The 18,484-nt window shown below is 38.7% G+C and overlaps 1 protein-coding gene across 3 annotated transcripts in view; it reads right to left on the reverse strand.

Moving 5' to 3' along the window:
* Window positions 1–18,484, reverse strand: part of MAGI2 (membrane associated guanylate kinase, WW and PDZ domain containing 2) — a gene marked incomplete at its 3' end in the record, with an annotated part of 758,986 nt that overhangs the window by 10,725 nt on the left and 729,777 nt on the right. For all 3 annotated transcript variants that reach the window (XM_084287031.1, XM_084287030.1, XM_084287029.1), the window contains one exon: window positions 10,726–10,864. In XM_084287031.1, coding sequence (XP_084143157.1) covers window positions 10,726–10,864 — 139 coding nt within the window. The remainder of the gene's footprint in view (window positions 1–10,725; window positions 10,865–18,484) is intronic.

Genomic DNA, 18,484 nt, shown 5'->3' on the forward strand with positions numbered 1-18,484 from the left:
TCTACTCTCTAATGGTTGGAATTTTTTATGTCACGCTCTATATGACTATTTAGACTCATCAAATTTTAGGTGCTAATGACTAGAGACAAAAGAAGATCTGCTAGTTTCATCTAGACTTAAGTATCATAGCATCAGGCCTCTGGCAAGGATTTTGCAAAACACCTTGTCTGCTTGTTGTATTTTATATAACTCCTTATACTTTCATAGGTGTGTCGATGTCTCTAAAAGAGCTGACTGCTCTTTATGGCTTCTTTTAAGTGAGCTAAAAAGCAAGACCTTTTACACCTGGATAACCACAGATCATTTAAAATGTCACTTAAATGAATTCAAAGTCATTGTATCCCAAATACAGTTGATATTTTTAGAGACAGAGACTATTGGGATATGCAAAGAAAAAATCTTCATGTGTATTTTAAGCCAGAGGTGGGTGCACAACATTTTTGGCATCCTTCCAGTTGAGTGTGAAGTTTGACCCCTCCAAATCACTCTTCATGTCAAAATACAGATCAGCAGCTCTGCTCTTATGGGGAAATACATGCCATTACAGAAAACTGGCTGCGTGGAAGAAATGTGGAATGGGTTTTACTGCATGACCTTTGCTATAAGAACCATCGGGCCATGCAACAGGAATAACTACTTGTGTCTTCACACTTTTCCTGTCCATATGGAGCTCTGTATTGTAAAGATACTATCACAGAGACATCAGGAAGCTAACTGCTTAACAGCACCATGGAGTGCTGTTTCCAATGTGAACTTGGAAATGAGAGGGACTGAGACATACACAACAGGAAAGGGATTTTGTCTCTTGATATGCTGCAACTGCAGAAGACTGGACTTAGTCTTATGGCAAATTGCAAAGACACAGTAAGTATCACTGAATTCCAGTTTTTCCTGTTTCTCTAGTTACAAGAAGAAAGGAAAAACTGATGCAGTGGAGACTGGGTGAGATGGTTGTATTCTTTTAGGCCTTTTATTTTGTGTGCTTTTATCCAGTATAATAAACTGAACAGAAATATAGGAAAGAACAAAAATAATTCTTAGAAAAGGATTTGTGAGTAGGACTTTCCCCTTCTTTGGCTGGTAAGTCTGACTGCCAGTTTACATGAACAAAGCCAAGGATAATGTTTGTTCATCTGTTTTAGCTACTGTAGTTTAGCTGTAATTAGCTACACTTTACACCACATTAGTAAAGCTACTCCAGTATATTGTGTTATAATAATTAAGCCTTAGTAATAAGAGAACTTGCTCAACACCCTTATTATTAAATCTTTGCTCAGATGTGGGGGAACACTGCCAATTTTGGTGTGGATTATAATGCATGTGGATTAGTGAGGTTTTGCTTTAATAATAATACTGAGTAGTCAACTAGGAATTTTAATCTTTAAAGTGGTTTTCAAGCATTAAATAATTAATCCCCATAACACTCTCATGAGATAGGTAAGTAAATATTACTATATGGGAAGTGTGAGTTAGAGAACTCAGCTGGACTGGCCAAAAATCACTGGAGGTGTAATTGCAAAAGCAACATTTAGGACTATAGAATGGACTTGGTAGTTCTGCATTTAAATGTCAGGAAATGGCATCGTTTCACTAGAAGCTCAAAAAACATAGCCACAAAACTCAGAAAGTCTTCCCATCTGTCTTTCCTCCTTTCAAAACTGTTTTCTATTTCTGTATCAAGGGATACCTGTGAAAAAGGTTTATATATCTTTTAAAATAGAAAGTTGCTGTACATATATATACACATATACTGTTATTTAACAGAAGGATGTTCTACTTTCCTGCCAGCTGCTACATATTTATTAAAAACTAAGGACGTGTTTGCAAATAAATTTTAATATTCAATTTTGTCCTTGAATAGTTTTTACCCATAGCAATAAAACAGCTAGAACCTTTGGGAGCTCATATTCGAATTGCCTGATGGTTTTAGGCCAATTTTATTAACCAGTATTTTGATACTTTTTTTTTTTTTTTTTTTTTTTTTTTACACACCACAGGTTCCTGAAATTAAGTTGGTGTTGCTAGAAATAACAAGGTGGTATTGGAAATGCAACATGAATATGAATGAATGTTTGCAGTTCCATCAAGGTGGTTGCAGAAGGAAAGGGCACTTTTCCAAAATGACTATTGATTTTTACACTCACATCAGATGAATGATACATGGGCTAGTTCAAGTTTCGAATAACAGCTAACCTCAGCTCTGGAGATTTGTAAAGTGAGTATTAAAAGTAGGATGAATTGGATTATCTAATCAGTACTCTGAACAGGTAGGACTATCTGTCTTAAATGCACAGACCAAGATGCTTTAGCCTTGTATTATACAAAGATAAAAGCTTCTGACATACTATCAGGGCTAAAGAACTTGAAGATTTTGGTTTGCAGATGACTGGAGATTTCTGAAGGCTGGAGATTTTCTATATCTAAACAATAAAACACAATATAAACTCCCAAATTGTTTATGCATTTTTGCAAATATAAATGCAATTGCCATTGGTTAGGGATACCAAACCCGTAGTGCAAGAAAGCACAGAATTTAGCCAGATGTCACTTGATCTGGGTGTACTTTCTAAACTAACTTCCAGCATCTGCATCTTTCCTGTGTTATATCTAACTTCAGGAAAGCCCACTGATCTTCTTCAATAACTAATGATTTATACAAAATGGAACAATTTCTGTGAGAGAAATGCAGACTCATAACAGGTTGCCCTATAATGCTATGGTAGAATCACAGAATCACAGAACTGTAGAGGTTGGAAGGGACCTCGATAGATCATCGGGTCCAACCCCCCTGACAAAGCAGGTTCCTCAGAGCAGGCTGCCCAGGTAGGTGTAGGGACCAGGTAGGGACCTCTCCTAAGACATGCCAGAAAGGTTATATCTGTTCTGAAACAGGAAATTTGATTCACATCCTCAGTCCATGCTCTAATAGATGTGCCTTTGATTATGAAGGTAGCACAGCCACCATTTTGGTTGCAGCCTCCCTTCCAAACTGTCTCTTCAGGAAAATCCCTCCCTGACTCACCAAACTGTTCCATTAAAAACACCTGAAAGCTATACACTTTATAACACAGATGTTTTTATTTGTCTTGACATTACTTTTTTTTTTTTTTTTTAATCAGTCAGGTGTTTTGGTTTTGGTGTTGACCCAAAATAAATAACATTTGATTTATGGATATATTTTGCTGGGAAAAGTTCTGTCCCAACACTTTCTGCCCAATAAATAATCTGAGTGACTGCAAAACTGACTTGAGATATATTTATAGAGGATCTACATTTCTACTTATTTCAGGAAGACTTATTTCCTGTGTCTGTTATTTTATAGGAGAAAAAAATAAATAAAAGTAATGCATAGAAAGTAATGGTTATTAATGTCTAACACTTGTGGTGGAACTACAACTCACTGAGCATCCTATGTGTGACAACTGAGACTTGCTAACTGGCCCTACCACCAGGCTGGACTTCTATCCTCATGATCCTTTGACCTACTTTTCTTCATGTGCCTAAGACGGCAAAGCAGAAGTAAGGTAAGGATGACTATAAGGACTGGTGCAATTCAGAGTTTTACACTACACAGGCCTCACAGTAATGAAGAAGTTCCTCAGACTAGTTTGTGGTGGGGAAAGACACCGGTGTACAGCACAAACTCTTGAACTACATTGGTGCAATTTTTCAAATGGCCTCTAGATGCGTCTAGTTCTGCACTAGCAAAATACGGGGGCATGTCTGCTTTCCAAAAATTCTTCCTTGTAGACACAAGCTGGAAATAACCTGTAACTGGAAACACCTGCAAGCAATTGATTAGATTATCCTGATTTGCATGCCCAAAATTGGTCACTTAAACACAGCTTGCTGATGGGGGTTATACTGGAGGAACTGCTCAAAGCACAGAGGCTGGAGAATACCTTTGGGAACAGCTTCCTTTCTATTTCCAATCTGTCTGCTTCAATAGCGTGAGACTTGCCTTATAATTATAGCAAATACACTACCGTGTGCAAAGTCAATAACAGCAGGGAGACTGAATTCATCTGAACACTTCTGAGTTTTCTGTGATGACAGCAATCAATAAAAGATATGAAAAATACATTTTTATTTTCCTTTACTTTCCAGGTATCATTTCTGGTCTATGGCCATGTATTACAAATTTGATGTATCTGAACAACCTGTGCAGTAGGATCTGATTTATGAAGAAAATTGCTTGAAATCAAGTGCAAAGTGCTATGTGTAAATTCCGCATAGCCACCAGGTTTAAAAAATGTGTATTGCATTACAGAGTGTTCCAAATAGTCTTCAATTTTACATTAGTTATTTCTTCAAGAGGCTGCATATAAATATGGTTTGAGATCATTATCTAACTTCCACCTTCAAATCACTAATATTTTTGGAAGCCAAGTACCATAAGGAAGAGGATAATTATGGCTTTGGCTCTCCATAGTTTAAGGTTTGCTACCTGAAATGTCATATTCATACCATTAATTTTTGTAATGAGAACAAGCAGATATATGGCAGACTTATTGATGTGTTTCTTGCACTAGCAGTATTGGAACTTAAAGAACCATCTATAAATGATGTAGTATATTAAAAGACTTTTGTAAAATGCATGGGTGCTTCGATATCTAAGATAATCTATTATGAGAGGAGAGCTGAATGCTTAGAAACTACTTAGAGAACTAGTGTGTAAGAAAAAGCTGGAAAAGACTCATTTAACAATTGTGAGAAACAAAAGCATATTAGAGAAAGATAATATACATGCAGAGTTTACAAACCGTGTCTTTAGGGTGGCCCAATAAGTAGAAATATGGGGACCCATGCTTGTCACTTTTCATGCACATGGAGAGACTGGAAGGTACCATTCCTAAAGGAAGGGGAGGAACAGCCTAGGACCAATCATTAGAATTAACAGAACCAGTGACATAAAGATATTTCACTATTGTTAGAGCAGAGAATTCTTAGTATGCTTAGAACAACCGAGTAAAAAGCTTAAAAGTAACAGGAAAGAAGCATTTCTGTAAAGCGAAGACAAATAAGCATGCTGTAAGTCTAAATATTAGTGAATAATTTCAACTACTATGCATATATATTCAGGAGGTAGAGTCACTTGGACTGTGGATATGGAGTACATCTTGAGGTGCTTTTTGAAGGAGTTAAATGAAAAGCAAAGGGTTTAAAAATTTCAGAACTGTGCCAATTTGTATGAAAAATCCTTACATTGGTAACAACTCTGACATTTTTTTGGTTTAGTCAGTGGCATAGTGCTCAAACATGAACTGAGTTTCTTCAAGACCCTGCAAAAATGGCTTGCTGCTAAATAACTTGTACTTTTTGTTTGTTAACCAGCAATGACTTTGAGTATACTGAAACTTTACTTGTTATGTACACAGCTTGTCCTCCCTTAAATAATCAAAAATGAATCTAAACTCTAGCTCTGCAAAATAACGTTTTAAACCAACAGGGCGAGTTTTCTACATGATTTAGCCTCAACACATCTTGAAAACACACAATGATACATGTCTTTTTAACAGGACTTGTCTTTTAACAATGTCAAACAAGGGGAAAGAGAGAGGTGAAGAGCAACCACTATGCAGAGCCATGAAGTGCCAACCAGCCATGAGACACAGACATCTTGTTCACCAGACCTTGCTGACTCTGGTCCTCCAGGCACAGCAGGTACAAGGCCAGACCCAGATTTCCAGGGCAGGGCAACGGAAAGGTTTTCAAAAACCTTGCTGTGAATAGGCTGGAGTCTCTAAAACTTCTAGCTTTCTGCAGGAGGTGTTGGGCAACTTAAGACTAGGTGGGAAACTACCAAACTTGATAGAAAGTATGGTTTTAAAGTCCTGCTGTGAAAGCAGGAAGGGAACCAAACCAACTTTTGTCTAGATGTTCCTTAAAGGTTCAGTGTTTTTCTTCCTTCTTCAGCACCAGAAGGGAAGCAGGCTGGGGATGGAGGTTGTGCCTTGCCAGAGAGATGGAGCCCACCCACAAGTCACCATTCAAGGTCTAACCATGCCTCAGAGTCCTTCACCTTTTTTCCTTGTTTGCAATTATTTGGCTGTAAAATTTATTACTTTGAGATCCTTCTAATGACTTACATATTTTAATGTAGTTTTGTGTAATAAAAGGAAATGCTAGGAGCAGCAAGCCAGAAGAAGCAAGTTGCCAGGACTGCTGAGACTAAGAGTGAATTATCACAGGTTTTCCTAGGGACCTTCTTCCATTGATATTTAGAGAAAAATAGTGGTTGTTCTCAGAGAAAACTGTAGCTTCCTGGGGCTGATCTGTCATTAGAGTTAACTTGCCTCTTGCAGAGCTCATTGCTGGATGGGGAGGCTGCAATTTGTTAGTTTTATTTAAACTTGAATGTTACTATCTTTGGATTTTGTGAACGCTTTTTTCCCACATTTTGCCTTTAGGGATGCCTCTTCATCCTAATGCTTGGCTGCGCAATATAGATGTGTTTCTGATGGTGTTTGTACAGCAGTGGCTAAGGCCTGTAAAATACAGTGCCTGTAATTAGGCTCCCACAGAGTGAGCACCCAGTATCTCCTGCTGAAGTCAATAACCTCTCAGACAGATGCATAAACAGGGAATTAAGCAGCCATTTTGAGAAAAAATCTTGGTCTGCTGTTTTAATCAAGTCGTATTTAATGCTGGGCTGAGAAGTGCTCAGAGGTAAAGTTTTGGCTGTGAATTTTGTCTCGTGGTGTGTGCGGGACCTCGTGTTCCCTGCAGCAGGACTCTCTGGGCACTAAGCGCGCTACATGGTTGGGATCCCCGGCAGCACCTCTACTATTTCTTCCACAGTAATCCAATTTCTCACAGTGATCTTGCTTCTTTGCAGAACATATCTGGCAGGCTATTTCCTATGAAACATGATGCTGCTGTTCTTTGGGGTTGGATGAGCTGCGGTAATTCACCTTCTGTGGAAGCCCAGTTTCTCTGGCTACCCTTATCCTCAGCAAACATGTTCTGAGATTCTGGCTGATAAAACATCTGTTTTCTAAGCTTCTTTTGCTGCACTCTGCTGTGAAATCAGCTTCCCTTTCAGAACATTAATCATATCCCTGCTCCTTCACATATATTCTGATAGAGCAGGGCATGCTAGCATAGGATTTCTGGCTACGTGGGGACTTCTCTCTCTCTGAAGGACTCTAGGATCTCTGGAATTTGTTTCCAAGCACAATCAGCAGCCAGACTTGAGGTAAATGGTGCATTTGCAACACTCTATTCCTTCCCCCAGGTTTAAGCAATGCCTCAGCTCATCCAGGTTTTCCTGGGATGTACTTATAGGGACAGATTTCCAGGTGGTATAAACAAACATAACTCATTCAGGAGATTTACACCCTCTCAGGGGTGTTTTCAGTTTCTTTGCTGAATGCTCTCTACGCTTCAATACACATTCTTCTGTTTCATTGATCACTTTCTTATCACTGATGTCTTTTCCTTAACACTGCTTTTACTGACGCCAATCATATCATCATTCCTACAGTGGTATTTCTTGTACTTAAGTACATACTGTCATATTTTGCACTAACAGAACAATGGTTCCGGAATTTAAAAAGAATTAATTATATCACACAAATAAAAAGTAGAAGACTGAAAGACAATAATGTGGCATTTTTTGGCCATTTGGTTTCAGCTATTCTAGGTAAGCTTCCTTCTTAATGCTGTGAGTCTGAATGTCATTGCTGTTGGAAAGGACTCAAAATGCAGCATTACTACAGCTGACTTGGGAAGCCCGGATTTTTCACCGGGAAAGGATCCTGATACCCCTCCTCTGTGTTTGCATTCCTCCCTACACTTCTGCACCATACCACCATTGCAATCCAGATGCTAGCTCAGTCCTGCAGCCTTGCATTTTGATACTCAATGAAATCTTATTTCCCACTGAAGGGGTATAGAACTGGACACTGATGATGATAAGAATATTTCTGATGTGCTTGCTAAAAATAAAAAAGGCTGATTCTTTCAGTAAAATCTGCAATTAGTCTTGTTACAGCTCAGCTGTGTGGTTCTGGTAGGAAGAAAAGGGAACTACTAAGTTTGGACTAATTTGTCTGATGTCCTCAGGATCACTTTGTCCTTGAGTTATTGTCACAATCTTCTTTGTGTTCAATTTGCCACTATTTGGAAAAAAAAAATTCTGTCAACAATACGCTGACAGATGCTCTTTGCAGTGCACTGACTTATCTTTGAGGTTCTGGCTTTCTTGAGGAATGCCCTTTGGTTTTAATCATTTCTATTTGTTATTTTCTGTTTTCAACTTCCTAAGAGGGTGCTGTTGATTTTTATGTGCACCTTCTTTTTGTTCTATTAACACTTCTCATTGCGTTGGAAATTAAATAGGGAGGATTTGAATATCTCAGATAATTTCATCTTCTTATTTTGTTTCCATTCTATCTGCAGACTGGACACAGTCCTAACATTTCTCTGCCTGTGTCATGTTCACATTAAGAACTGCAGACATGTGGATGTTATCCTCTGCTGTTATGCTTTCTGTGGGTTGTGTTAACGCTACAAAGGAATTTCTGAACACTTCTGCTTTTCAGTGCAATAGGCAAACATAGATTTTAAGCACCGTTGCTTAGTTCTTCTCTCATAAGGAGCAGTAAGCTGGGGGTGCAGCTAGGAAAACGTTTAACTCTTTCCTGGTAGCAAATATAACGGAATCATAGAATCAGAATCATAGAACCAGAATCGTAGAATAAAACAATCTAGGTTGGAAAAAACTTTCAAGATCATCAAGTCGAACTGTCAACCTGACCTACTGACTCCCAACACCAAATCAAGTACCTTAGTGCCAAGAGTGCCTTAGTGCTTATATCACAGTCATCTGCATTTTGACACAGCCTTTCCTCTAAGCCTTCCAAATGACTTTTCAAATGGTGAGCAAAGCTTTAAACAGTCCTGTGAAGTCACATTTTTTTCTGCTATCACTACAAGCTGTGCCTGTATTTGTAGTGGTTTATTTGTATTTCCTACTTGGGTACTTTTGGGAAAGGGAAAGCTTGTGCTCTATTATACCTGTTGGGGGATTTGTTTTCCCAGAACAATGCTATAAACACATTTTTTTCCATCTATTTACAATGTCTTATGACTCTGGAATAAGGTACAGATCTATAAGATTGCATAAACATATACATTAATTTTAAGATCTGCCATAAGCCTAGGTTTAAGAGTCATCCGGAATTGGGATCTTAAGAAAGTCAGATTTGGAAAGACTCTGAACTGTAATCAGATCTGGTATGGATTCTTTGCTCTCAACAGTCTCCTGTGACCCCCATTATATTAAATTATTTTCTGAGGGATGAGGGAACGGCTGGTACATGCCTTTGCTATTTGAGAAGGATTACTATTGCTAAGTCAGTCATGGACTTTTGTTTGCTCTTTCATTAAAAATGTTGCACCTCTCTCTATAAATCAAGTTTGGAGGTTATCTGAATCTCTGCTGGAGTTCTCCCTGGAGGGGTTATATATTGGCTAAAATTGATATTAAATATCTTTGTACCAATTTATCATAATCACTGTTAGCTGTTCTGGCTTTGTTCCCACTCATAAAAAATACGACTGACTGACTTTATCATCAGATGAGCTGAGAAACTCCTGAAAGCTGGTAAAAATGCAACAAACGCTTTGCCAAGTATTGCCTCAGCCACAGGATTGTCTCTAGTTCAGGGGGGAAAATAGTACAATTACTAAATAGACTGACAGCTGGCAAAGCACTGGCTTTCAGTGGAACTGACTAACGTCTTCAGTAGAGGTATTGAATTTATGTTGATAGCAAAGGCTGACTTGAACCTACATTTAAGCCTAAGTATTACTTTGCATTTTCATACGTACTGCAATTACTGATTTTAATAGGAATTATGTTGGAACTTCAAACAGAACATTGGAAATTGGATGTTCTAGCATAACGAAGTTAAGGAATGATCATTTACAAAAACAAAAAAAAAAGCCTTTTGCTGAGATATTTAAGGCTCAGTTTTGGACATCATAGAACTTATGTAAATATATGACTGTCACGCTGTATTTTAGAGTAAGACCTGTAAGACTTGATTTCCATTCAAAAAGATTTTTTTTTGGTTTTTGAATGATCTTTGGGTAATTTATTTTTATTTCTTGTCATTTCAGTAGTGAAATAAGATCTAATATTATCTAAGTTACTCACAGTTTGAAATATTTGAAAAAGTCCCAGCAACAAAATGTGAGAAGAATGGATCTTACTTTCTGACCATGTTGAGAAGTCTCCTTTTCATTTCAGAGTTAACTTCTACATGATCAACTGTGTATACTGTCAGAGATAATACTGTGGGTGGGGTTATCAAAGAAGCACATTCTTTTTAATGCTTTGAGTTTAGATCTGAGCTGCTGTGATTCAAAATGTTCAGAGAAGTACCAATAGAGGAAAGAAAAGACAGCTTACAGGCAAATCAGCAACTCCCAGAACACTCAGAGATGTCCCCTAAAGAGTTCAAAGTGCTTCCTCCAATGCACATCTTCTAAGCCATTGCCTGTGTCAGGAGGGCAGCTGAGGACAGTGAAGTACACATATAGGGTCTTGAGCCAAGAAAGCACTTAAATGTGAATAAGTCCACCTGTACTTGGGTAAGTACTTAAGTCCATACTTAATGTGCCCCAGCACATGACAATATATCAATCTGCTACTTAATACCAAAGCAAATTTATATAGGTGCATGCAAATAGAAAAATGTAAAGATGAAAACCCACCATATTCAGGGACCTGGCCTGTTCCGCGTTTCAACAACAGTCGCACTCTCCTGCCACCAGACTTGATTAGCTCTATTGCTCTGGCATGTGTCATGTCCCTTGTGCTTTCTCCATTGATTTCAATTATTTGATCTCCTACCTGTCAGGTAAGAAGAACATCGAGTCAGACAGAATTGCAGGAAAATGAGCATTTCAGAAAGAGACATATTCAATGGATCACAGATTACTTGAATGACAGACAGACACATCAAGGCAAATTTGTTCCTGTCTGTCTGAGGGATATCACTGGCAGATTAAATAACCTCTGAGATGGATTCTGAATGGGGTGTATCAAATGCTGCTCATCTTCTGCAGAAATCAGTGTAACGTACTTATAGCCTCTATTGTGCCTTGTATACGTAAGAGTTTTTTTGAACCACTTGATATGTTGAAATCGCTGGAAACACACTACCCATGCTACACTTCAGCTTGCAGTGTTGTGCTGGCCTGAGAAGACTGTTGCTGCATGTAACTGGCTGCTTTCATAGAGAAAAGAGAGGGTCAGGGTGCAAATACTGAGATCTGCCATTGGACTATCCAAATCTTGGTAGCAAAGTTTCACACCAGATTTAGAATTATCATGAAGCAAGCTAGGAAAGAAGGCAAGGTAAGCTGCTGTGGCTGCCACTGCACAGACCATGCACATCTTCTGGATTCTCAGGAACATGTTTTGAACTTTTTATCTACAGGTGGTTTTTGCTGGGATGTCCATTCAGAGCAGCAGTCCTCACAGCTCTGATTACAGATTTCTGCCACTGATTTCTCCACTGCCTTTGCGGCCAGTTAGCCTCATTGGTACTTCTCTGCCTCTGTTTCTCTGGCTGCGAAGCAGGGCACTGATGCCTGTGTCTACCTTTCACCCCAATCTCCTTCCCTGCCTTGTCCTGCTGGGATGTTCTGCCTCTGCTCTGCTCAGTGAGAAGAACTGGCTTTGGATGCTAGAAACCCCTCACTGAATAGCGGAGCACTTGCTTTCCATGGTCATGCACAGTAGGCACCAGCACATGGAGCAAGCAGCAGTTGTACAGCTTGCTTGGTACTGTAGCACCATGGCCACACACTTGTTTTGTGAGACAGTTCAGTGAGCAGCACGGCGAGGTGACACGCCAGCCCAGCATTCGCAGCACCACAGCCTTTGGAATGAAGGTTTTGCAGCTGCACTGCAGATGCCTCCAAGCCCTGTTGACTTGCGTGAAGATCCCAGTGGTGGCAAAAGTGTTGGTCCAGGTGACGTGCATCCAAGAGCTGCTTGAGGGTCTCAGCTGGGTGGGCTCAGCAAACTCATTTATCAGTGTCATGAGAGCATATCTGCTCGGTGGGATCACACCTGCCTTGGTCTGCATCTACAGCCTCCTCACTGTGGAGAGCTGAGCAGATCCAACTCACTAAAATAGTGATGCTGCACGCATCTGAGAGAGGGTTTTAAAGAGGCTATACAGTTTTCAAGATGATGGGTACTTCCCTTTCCTCTTACAAGCCTCTCCTAACAAAACCAGCTCTTTGCTGGCCTTGGACATTGAAATGTTTTCTGTTTTATATGCTTTCTTTGCTACTATTGTATTTCTGTCAACTGAAAGCATAATCCTCCAGAGGCTTTCCTTCCTTCCTGAGTCTGAAATATAGTATTTACCAAATAAATGTGCATAATATGAGATGTCAACAAGACTCCTAGCATCAAAGAAAACTGGAAGGGATGTCAAGAAGTCATCTAGTCCCTACTTTTGTTCAGAAAAGATGTTACTAAAAGCACTATGGCAGTTTCTCTATAAGAATTCATACCTTGTCAATAGGAGTTGCAGCCTGTCTTAAGAACTCTCCCAGGATACTGTACGCAATCTCTTTCAGTGCTTTATTTAACTAAAAAGTCATTGATCCGAATAAAACCTCTGAGCCTTGCTATCGTGCTCTTTATTTTCTGTAGGCTGAGCAGTGGAGGAAAAAAATCAGGATTATTTAGTGTCAAAAGGCCTTATTTTTGCAGCGCAAATTTCTTTCTCAGAGGATTGTCTCCTTTAGGAGGAATGGACATGGATGTAGCATGCAGTACAGATTTTTAGACACTTCTGATGACATCCAGGCCAACGTGACATGCAGCAGAGGTGCTCATGCAGTGATCTCCACTGGGTTTGGCCATGCAGGTCTGTTTGTGTCACCCTGACTTTTGCAGTACTGGTAGGATGTAGCTGCACACACACAAAACAAAACCAGAAAATCCGTCTTGCCACTTCTGCAGCACAAACATGAAAGATGGATTTATTGTACTCTCCCTACAAGGATGTTAGTAAGGCCAAACACAGACAAAATTCCACCAGTTTGGGAAAACCTGCTTCTAAATGTCGTGAAACAATTAAATCCTCATAGAAATCCTGTAAAAGTCAAGTCAGATTTTGCAAAGGCTTAAATATAGCTTCTTTTTGTGCCATGTTGCCTGGATATACCATGTTTTGCAGAAGGTATTTAAAATGATCTTGTTAACATGTTTTGAGAGAAGAAGTGCCAGATTAGATCAAATGAAGGAGGTGTTTTTAACACTCCTTGATATATAGCCTTTAAAATGAGTAATGATGAAAGCTGTTCAGTGCACGCACAGTCCTTCAAATAAAATCTTCTACACTCCTGAGCAGAAAGACAGGAGGAGATTTTAATACAGTTTAATATGTAAAAAGGTTAAGTTAATGCCATATTTTCCCTTGCTGTTTGCCTTTATTCTGTTCTCATTGGTCAATATACAGGAACTATCTTGTATTAGTGTAACCTTTTCTGTATTTCAGTATTTTTTTTTCTCTATAGTCAGCAAGTAGCTGATTTGATAATTCCCTCTTTTTAATATAAAATCATATGTGCAAATAACCTTGGAAAACTTAAAAATATATATATATTAAAGCCTAGCATTCTGGTTATGTGACTGAAGGAGGGGAGAGAAACAAGTATGTAAAAATTAGGTACTCTGAAATTTCCATTACAAGATTTGAGACCAGAGTGAAAATAAATAGTGGCAGGAGCCGTGGGTTAATTTTTTCCATGCATTTGTGTCTTGTGGCTGACTGATGTATAACTGAAACATGCCACCTGTGCAGCACAAACCCAGGTCTGATTAGATATGGAAAACAACACAGAAGAGAAACGTTATGAATGCTCTTGCCCTTAGAAAAGCTTCAATTAGACTCCCCCCTATCTAGGGAATTCATACAAAAGAGAAAACCTTGACTGAGAACTGGTTTCCCCTGTGTCTAATAAAGTATGGGTTCTTATTCTTTATTTTTTATTTATTTTTTATTTTTTTCCAGTTAACATTTAAAACCTGCTTGCCTTCCCCCAGCCCTGTGATGTTTGACACAGGAGGCTGTCTCTCTCTCTACTTAGGTGGCTATTTTCAGAAAGCAAAACCTTGTCTTAAAGCAAAAGCTTCTTGTGTGACTCTTGACAGATACTGCTAGTGTAGATCATTCACTGGAGAGAGGGAAAGACACGGAATTTTGCTGAGGCTATTTCTTCCTGTTTAAAACCCAGTAATTGTTGAAGAGGAGCTCAGGTATACCCGCATATTGAAGTTACTCTCTTTTTAGGAACAGAGGTTGTTTCCTGCAGTTTTATGCCACACATGACATTTTCTTGGTAATTCTCTTCTGGGTACTTCCAAGTCTGTACACAGTCTCCAAACTGGAGATAATATTAAGCTAGGGGGTAAGCAAAACTGATCAAAATGATAAAAATCTTCCCATGTGGGAGAAACACTCTTGTTAATAATGCTCCCAGAATAAGATTTTTGCATGTTTGTAGCACATCAAATTTGTGACTCATGATTAGCCTGGACTCTTTACTCTGAGGGTGGTGAGGCACTGGAACAGGTTGCTGAGAGAAGCTATGGATGCTCCGTCCTTGGAGGTGTTCAAGGCCAGGCTGGATGGGGCTTTGGGAAACCTGGTCTGGTGGGATGAGTCCTTGCCCATGGCAGGGGGTTGGAACTGGGTGATCTTTAAGGTCCCCTCCAACCCAAACCATTCTGTGATTCTGTGATTCTATGATTCCAAGACTATCCCCTGCAGTCTTATCTAGACAGTTACCCCCTATTTTAAACTGTACATATAATTTTGCTACCCTTAAAGAAACACAGTGCACTTCAGTGAATTTTATCATATTGAGTGCTTCAGTATGAAAAGTTCATTTTGAAATCTAAGTCAGTTCCCCAAAGCCTTCTAAGACTTCTAAAAACCTCTTGGCATTAAGAAATGTTACTATTTACCAATAAGTCTCTAGTTATTGATGAAATTATTGAATTGAGCTGGTGTCATCACAGACACTTCAGAACCACACTTGTAATTTCACACTTGTAATCCTCCTTCAGGAACAAAACATTCAGAACATCCTTTGAGAGTCATTATTTCCCCATCCTGACTGTGAATTTCCTACAAGGTGCTTTTGAAAGGTGAAAAGAAGATGCCTCATACCTTCTCTATCCCATTTTTGCACAAAGAAATAAAAATGAAAATAAAAAAGAAAACTAGACTGATATGAGAAGGTTTGTTTTTCACAACTTATGTGTTATTTTTTTCAACTTTTTGATAACTTGCCACAGATTATTTCTGGGAATGAAAGTTAAAGGAATTTTAGTCTGTTAATGTATTTTAAAAGTAAGGGATATGTTTGCTTTTCTCTAGTCTTCTACCAACTTTCTTGTCCTCCATGAGTTCTTGGAGATTGTTACTAATAGTCTAGAAATTACCTTCTCTAAATCACTGAGCATACGTGAAAATCAACAACTTCAGCTGACTTGAATCTTAAAATTCTTTAAGCAGTTTTCTCCTTAATCTTATCTCAACTCATTTCTTTTTGTTGAAATTGGTGTACTGTTCAGAAAATGGTCCTTCTGAATATCTCAATGAAGATTGATAGAAAGAAAGCACTGAATATTTCAGCCTCCTCCACATTCTCAGTGAGTGATGGACCTATACTTTCCTTCTCTTCATATTTATTTTAATATATTTATGTTACCTTGTTACCTTTTATACTTTTCTTGCAGACTGCCTGTATATCATTCTGACACATTTAATCTTCCTTATGCATCTAATGGGACACCAGCCACCTAACAGGTGTTGTAGCATCAAGCTTTGACTGTCTGAATCCTTTATTGGGTATGACCCTGTGGCATTAGCTCCTTTCATGGAAAGTGACACATTTGAATATCAGTTTCTTATTTATAAGAGTCATTTCAGCAAGCTGCCTTTTGTGGAGATATAAAGCTTTTCGCATGAGACACCAGAATATTCCAAAAGATAAGCTTCAATGTCGCAACATCATTATTTTGCACGGTGTTTGGTTTCTCTGTCACTTTGCACTTACAGATTTCATTTTTTTTTGTCAAGAAATTAACATAAAAAATAGTTCCCAAAGTCTGTGGAGTTAGCCATCCCTAAAATTACACCTTCAACTTCCACACCATTCAGGTGCAATTTTTTCACGACAGCCTGAGAGGATGCGTGCATCCTAATCACCAAGTTTTATATGCACAAACAGCACAGGAAAGGTTTGAGAGTGCAGCACTTGAAACACAATATTTTAATCTCACAAAGCCACAGACTGCCTTTGGCTCTGTAGAATAAATGTTAACCTGAAGGTGCTGTTGCATGGGGTCTGTGGCAGTTTGGTTGCCAGTCGTGAACCAGCCAATGGATCCCTTTCTGCTCCCAACAGGCAGGCCTTGCACTGTGGCACCCCCCAAGAAAATGGCACCAATTCTGATTTGTGACCTTCCTGGCAGTCTTCAGCAGAGATGACAAAGCCTGAGCGATCAGACATTCCCACCAGCTGAAGGCTGGCAAGTTGGCTGGGTAAGTGTGCATGTCTGTTGCCTGAGATGTGTTTATTCTGAAGAAACACTCCAGCTATGAATCTGGCAACTTTTGCACACATCAATTTCTCGTTATGCTTCTTTCTTCCTATCAAATGAGGCCCTGGCTGAATTTTCATTCCCTTTGATATAAATGCCTATCCACATCTACCGGTGCTTCTCCTGACCTGATGGCATTCAACAAGAAGAATTCTTCTCTTACACTCTTACAGTGTCCAAGCACAAAGTAAACACTGAATGCTTCCCTCCACTTAATGCTTTTAAAGTTGAATATTAACAATTTAAATGTATTTATGAAAGTAGTTTGTGTGTATGGGAAATGTCTCTTAACAAAATCTGTTTCAGTTCAAGTTAATTCAGACTCTCCATCCATGCATAAGAACAACTGAGCTATAAAATTGGGCAGCATGTTTTCTGGTAATAATGAGAAGATAATATTCCTAAGGAGTGTTTAAGTGACATCACTATTGATAGGTTAATTAGAAAGAAAATTGTAAAGCTTCTCTGAATCATTAGAATAAAGAGCTGCTATTACATGTGAGTTTCGCTGCAGAGTCTTTGTTCTGGCCATATTTTATAGTAATTATTACCTGTCTTGTTTAAAAAAAAGCCAATCAGCACATACAAACAAAATTTCAGAAGTAGGCAAAATCAGAAGGAAATATATATAGCTTTACTGTAATAAAAGTTTTTCCTTGTTCAAACATACTTCTAAACCACTTGCGATAGCCTTGTGTATATTTGCTTCTGCTAGCTTGTAAGAAACCGTCTCTAAGCAGGTGTATAGTTCCCTGTTGCACAAAATGAAATTAATTGCATATGCACATTTTCATTCTATGTTAAATGAGGAAATCTAACGATAAAAGCAGCCTCAAATGATTTGTGCAGAGGGCATTGCTATCTGTCATTTTATTAATGCATTTTCTAATTAAACCTCGGGAAAGAGACTAATTACTCTTAATTACTTTTTATATGGGCATTCTATTTTTATAACGGAACTTTTTTTTCATATATATTTGTTGCTGTTGTTATTGTTAATGAGTCCAAAAGGCTGAGAGATTGTCTGTACTTGGAAACTGAACAAAATAGCAGCTCCAGAACATCTATTTTGGTGAATTTCCAAGTGATGTCAAGCCCTGATATCATTGCCTGGTGTTAGGCACAGGCTGGGTATCTGCTGTGCAAATTTCCTCACAGCAGAGAATTTGTACTGCCACTTGTAATGTATAGCTTGGTGTATTTCTAGTCTTGGACTTCCTCAAGTGTATTGTAGGTACATGTAGCTTGGATATCTTGGTAAGAGAAAAAATATTTCTCTTTGGAGGAATTACAAGGCTGTGTGCCTTGCACTATTTGAAGCAACCACCCATGAAGGTATTAAGTCACAAACTCTTCTGTTTGAAGGCCATCCAGCTGTTTGAGCAGGGAAGCCACCTTTTCACCTTTTGCTGAGAATAGGGAGAAATTTAGAATTCTATTACTGAAAGAGAACTTGGAAACTGGAAAATGCATAACCTCATGTCTGTGCAGAATGGGGAGTGTATGAATGAAAATAGGGTTTGCAGTGGTTGGCAACTAAGGGGACTTATGGTACTCTAGAACACCTGAAGTCTTCGTCAGCACTGCTGCAAAATAATCCATGTATATGTGAATTAAAGATGTCAAAGATAAAAGGAACATTCATTAACTTACTAGAGAAAAGTGTATACCAGTACATTTTTAAATAGTGCTAGGATGACTCAGTGTAGAATAATGTAATGTTAATAGCTATTTCACCACTGCAATCATGGATGGGAATCAGTAGAGACTGTAAAAAAGGAAAAATAAAAGTTTCTGATATATTCTTGATGGACTCAGCCAGTCCCATTAAGC

Source organism: Netta rufina (assembly GCF_964035555.1).
Source record: "Netta rufina genome assembly, chromosome: 1".
Classification (NCBI taxonomy): domain Eukaryota; kingdom Metazoa; phylum Chordata; class Aves; order Anseriformes; family Anatidae; genus Netta; species Netta rufina.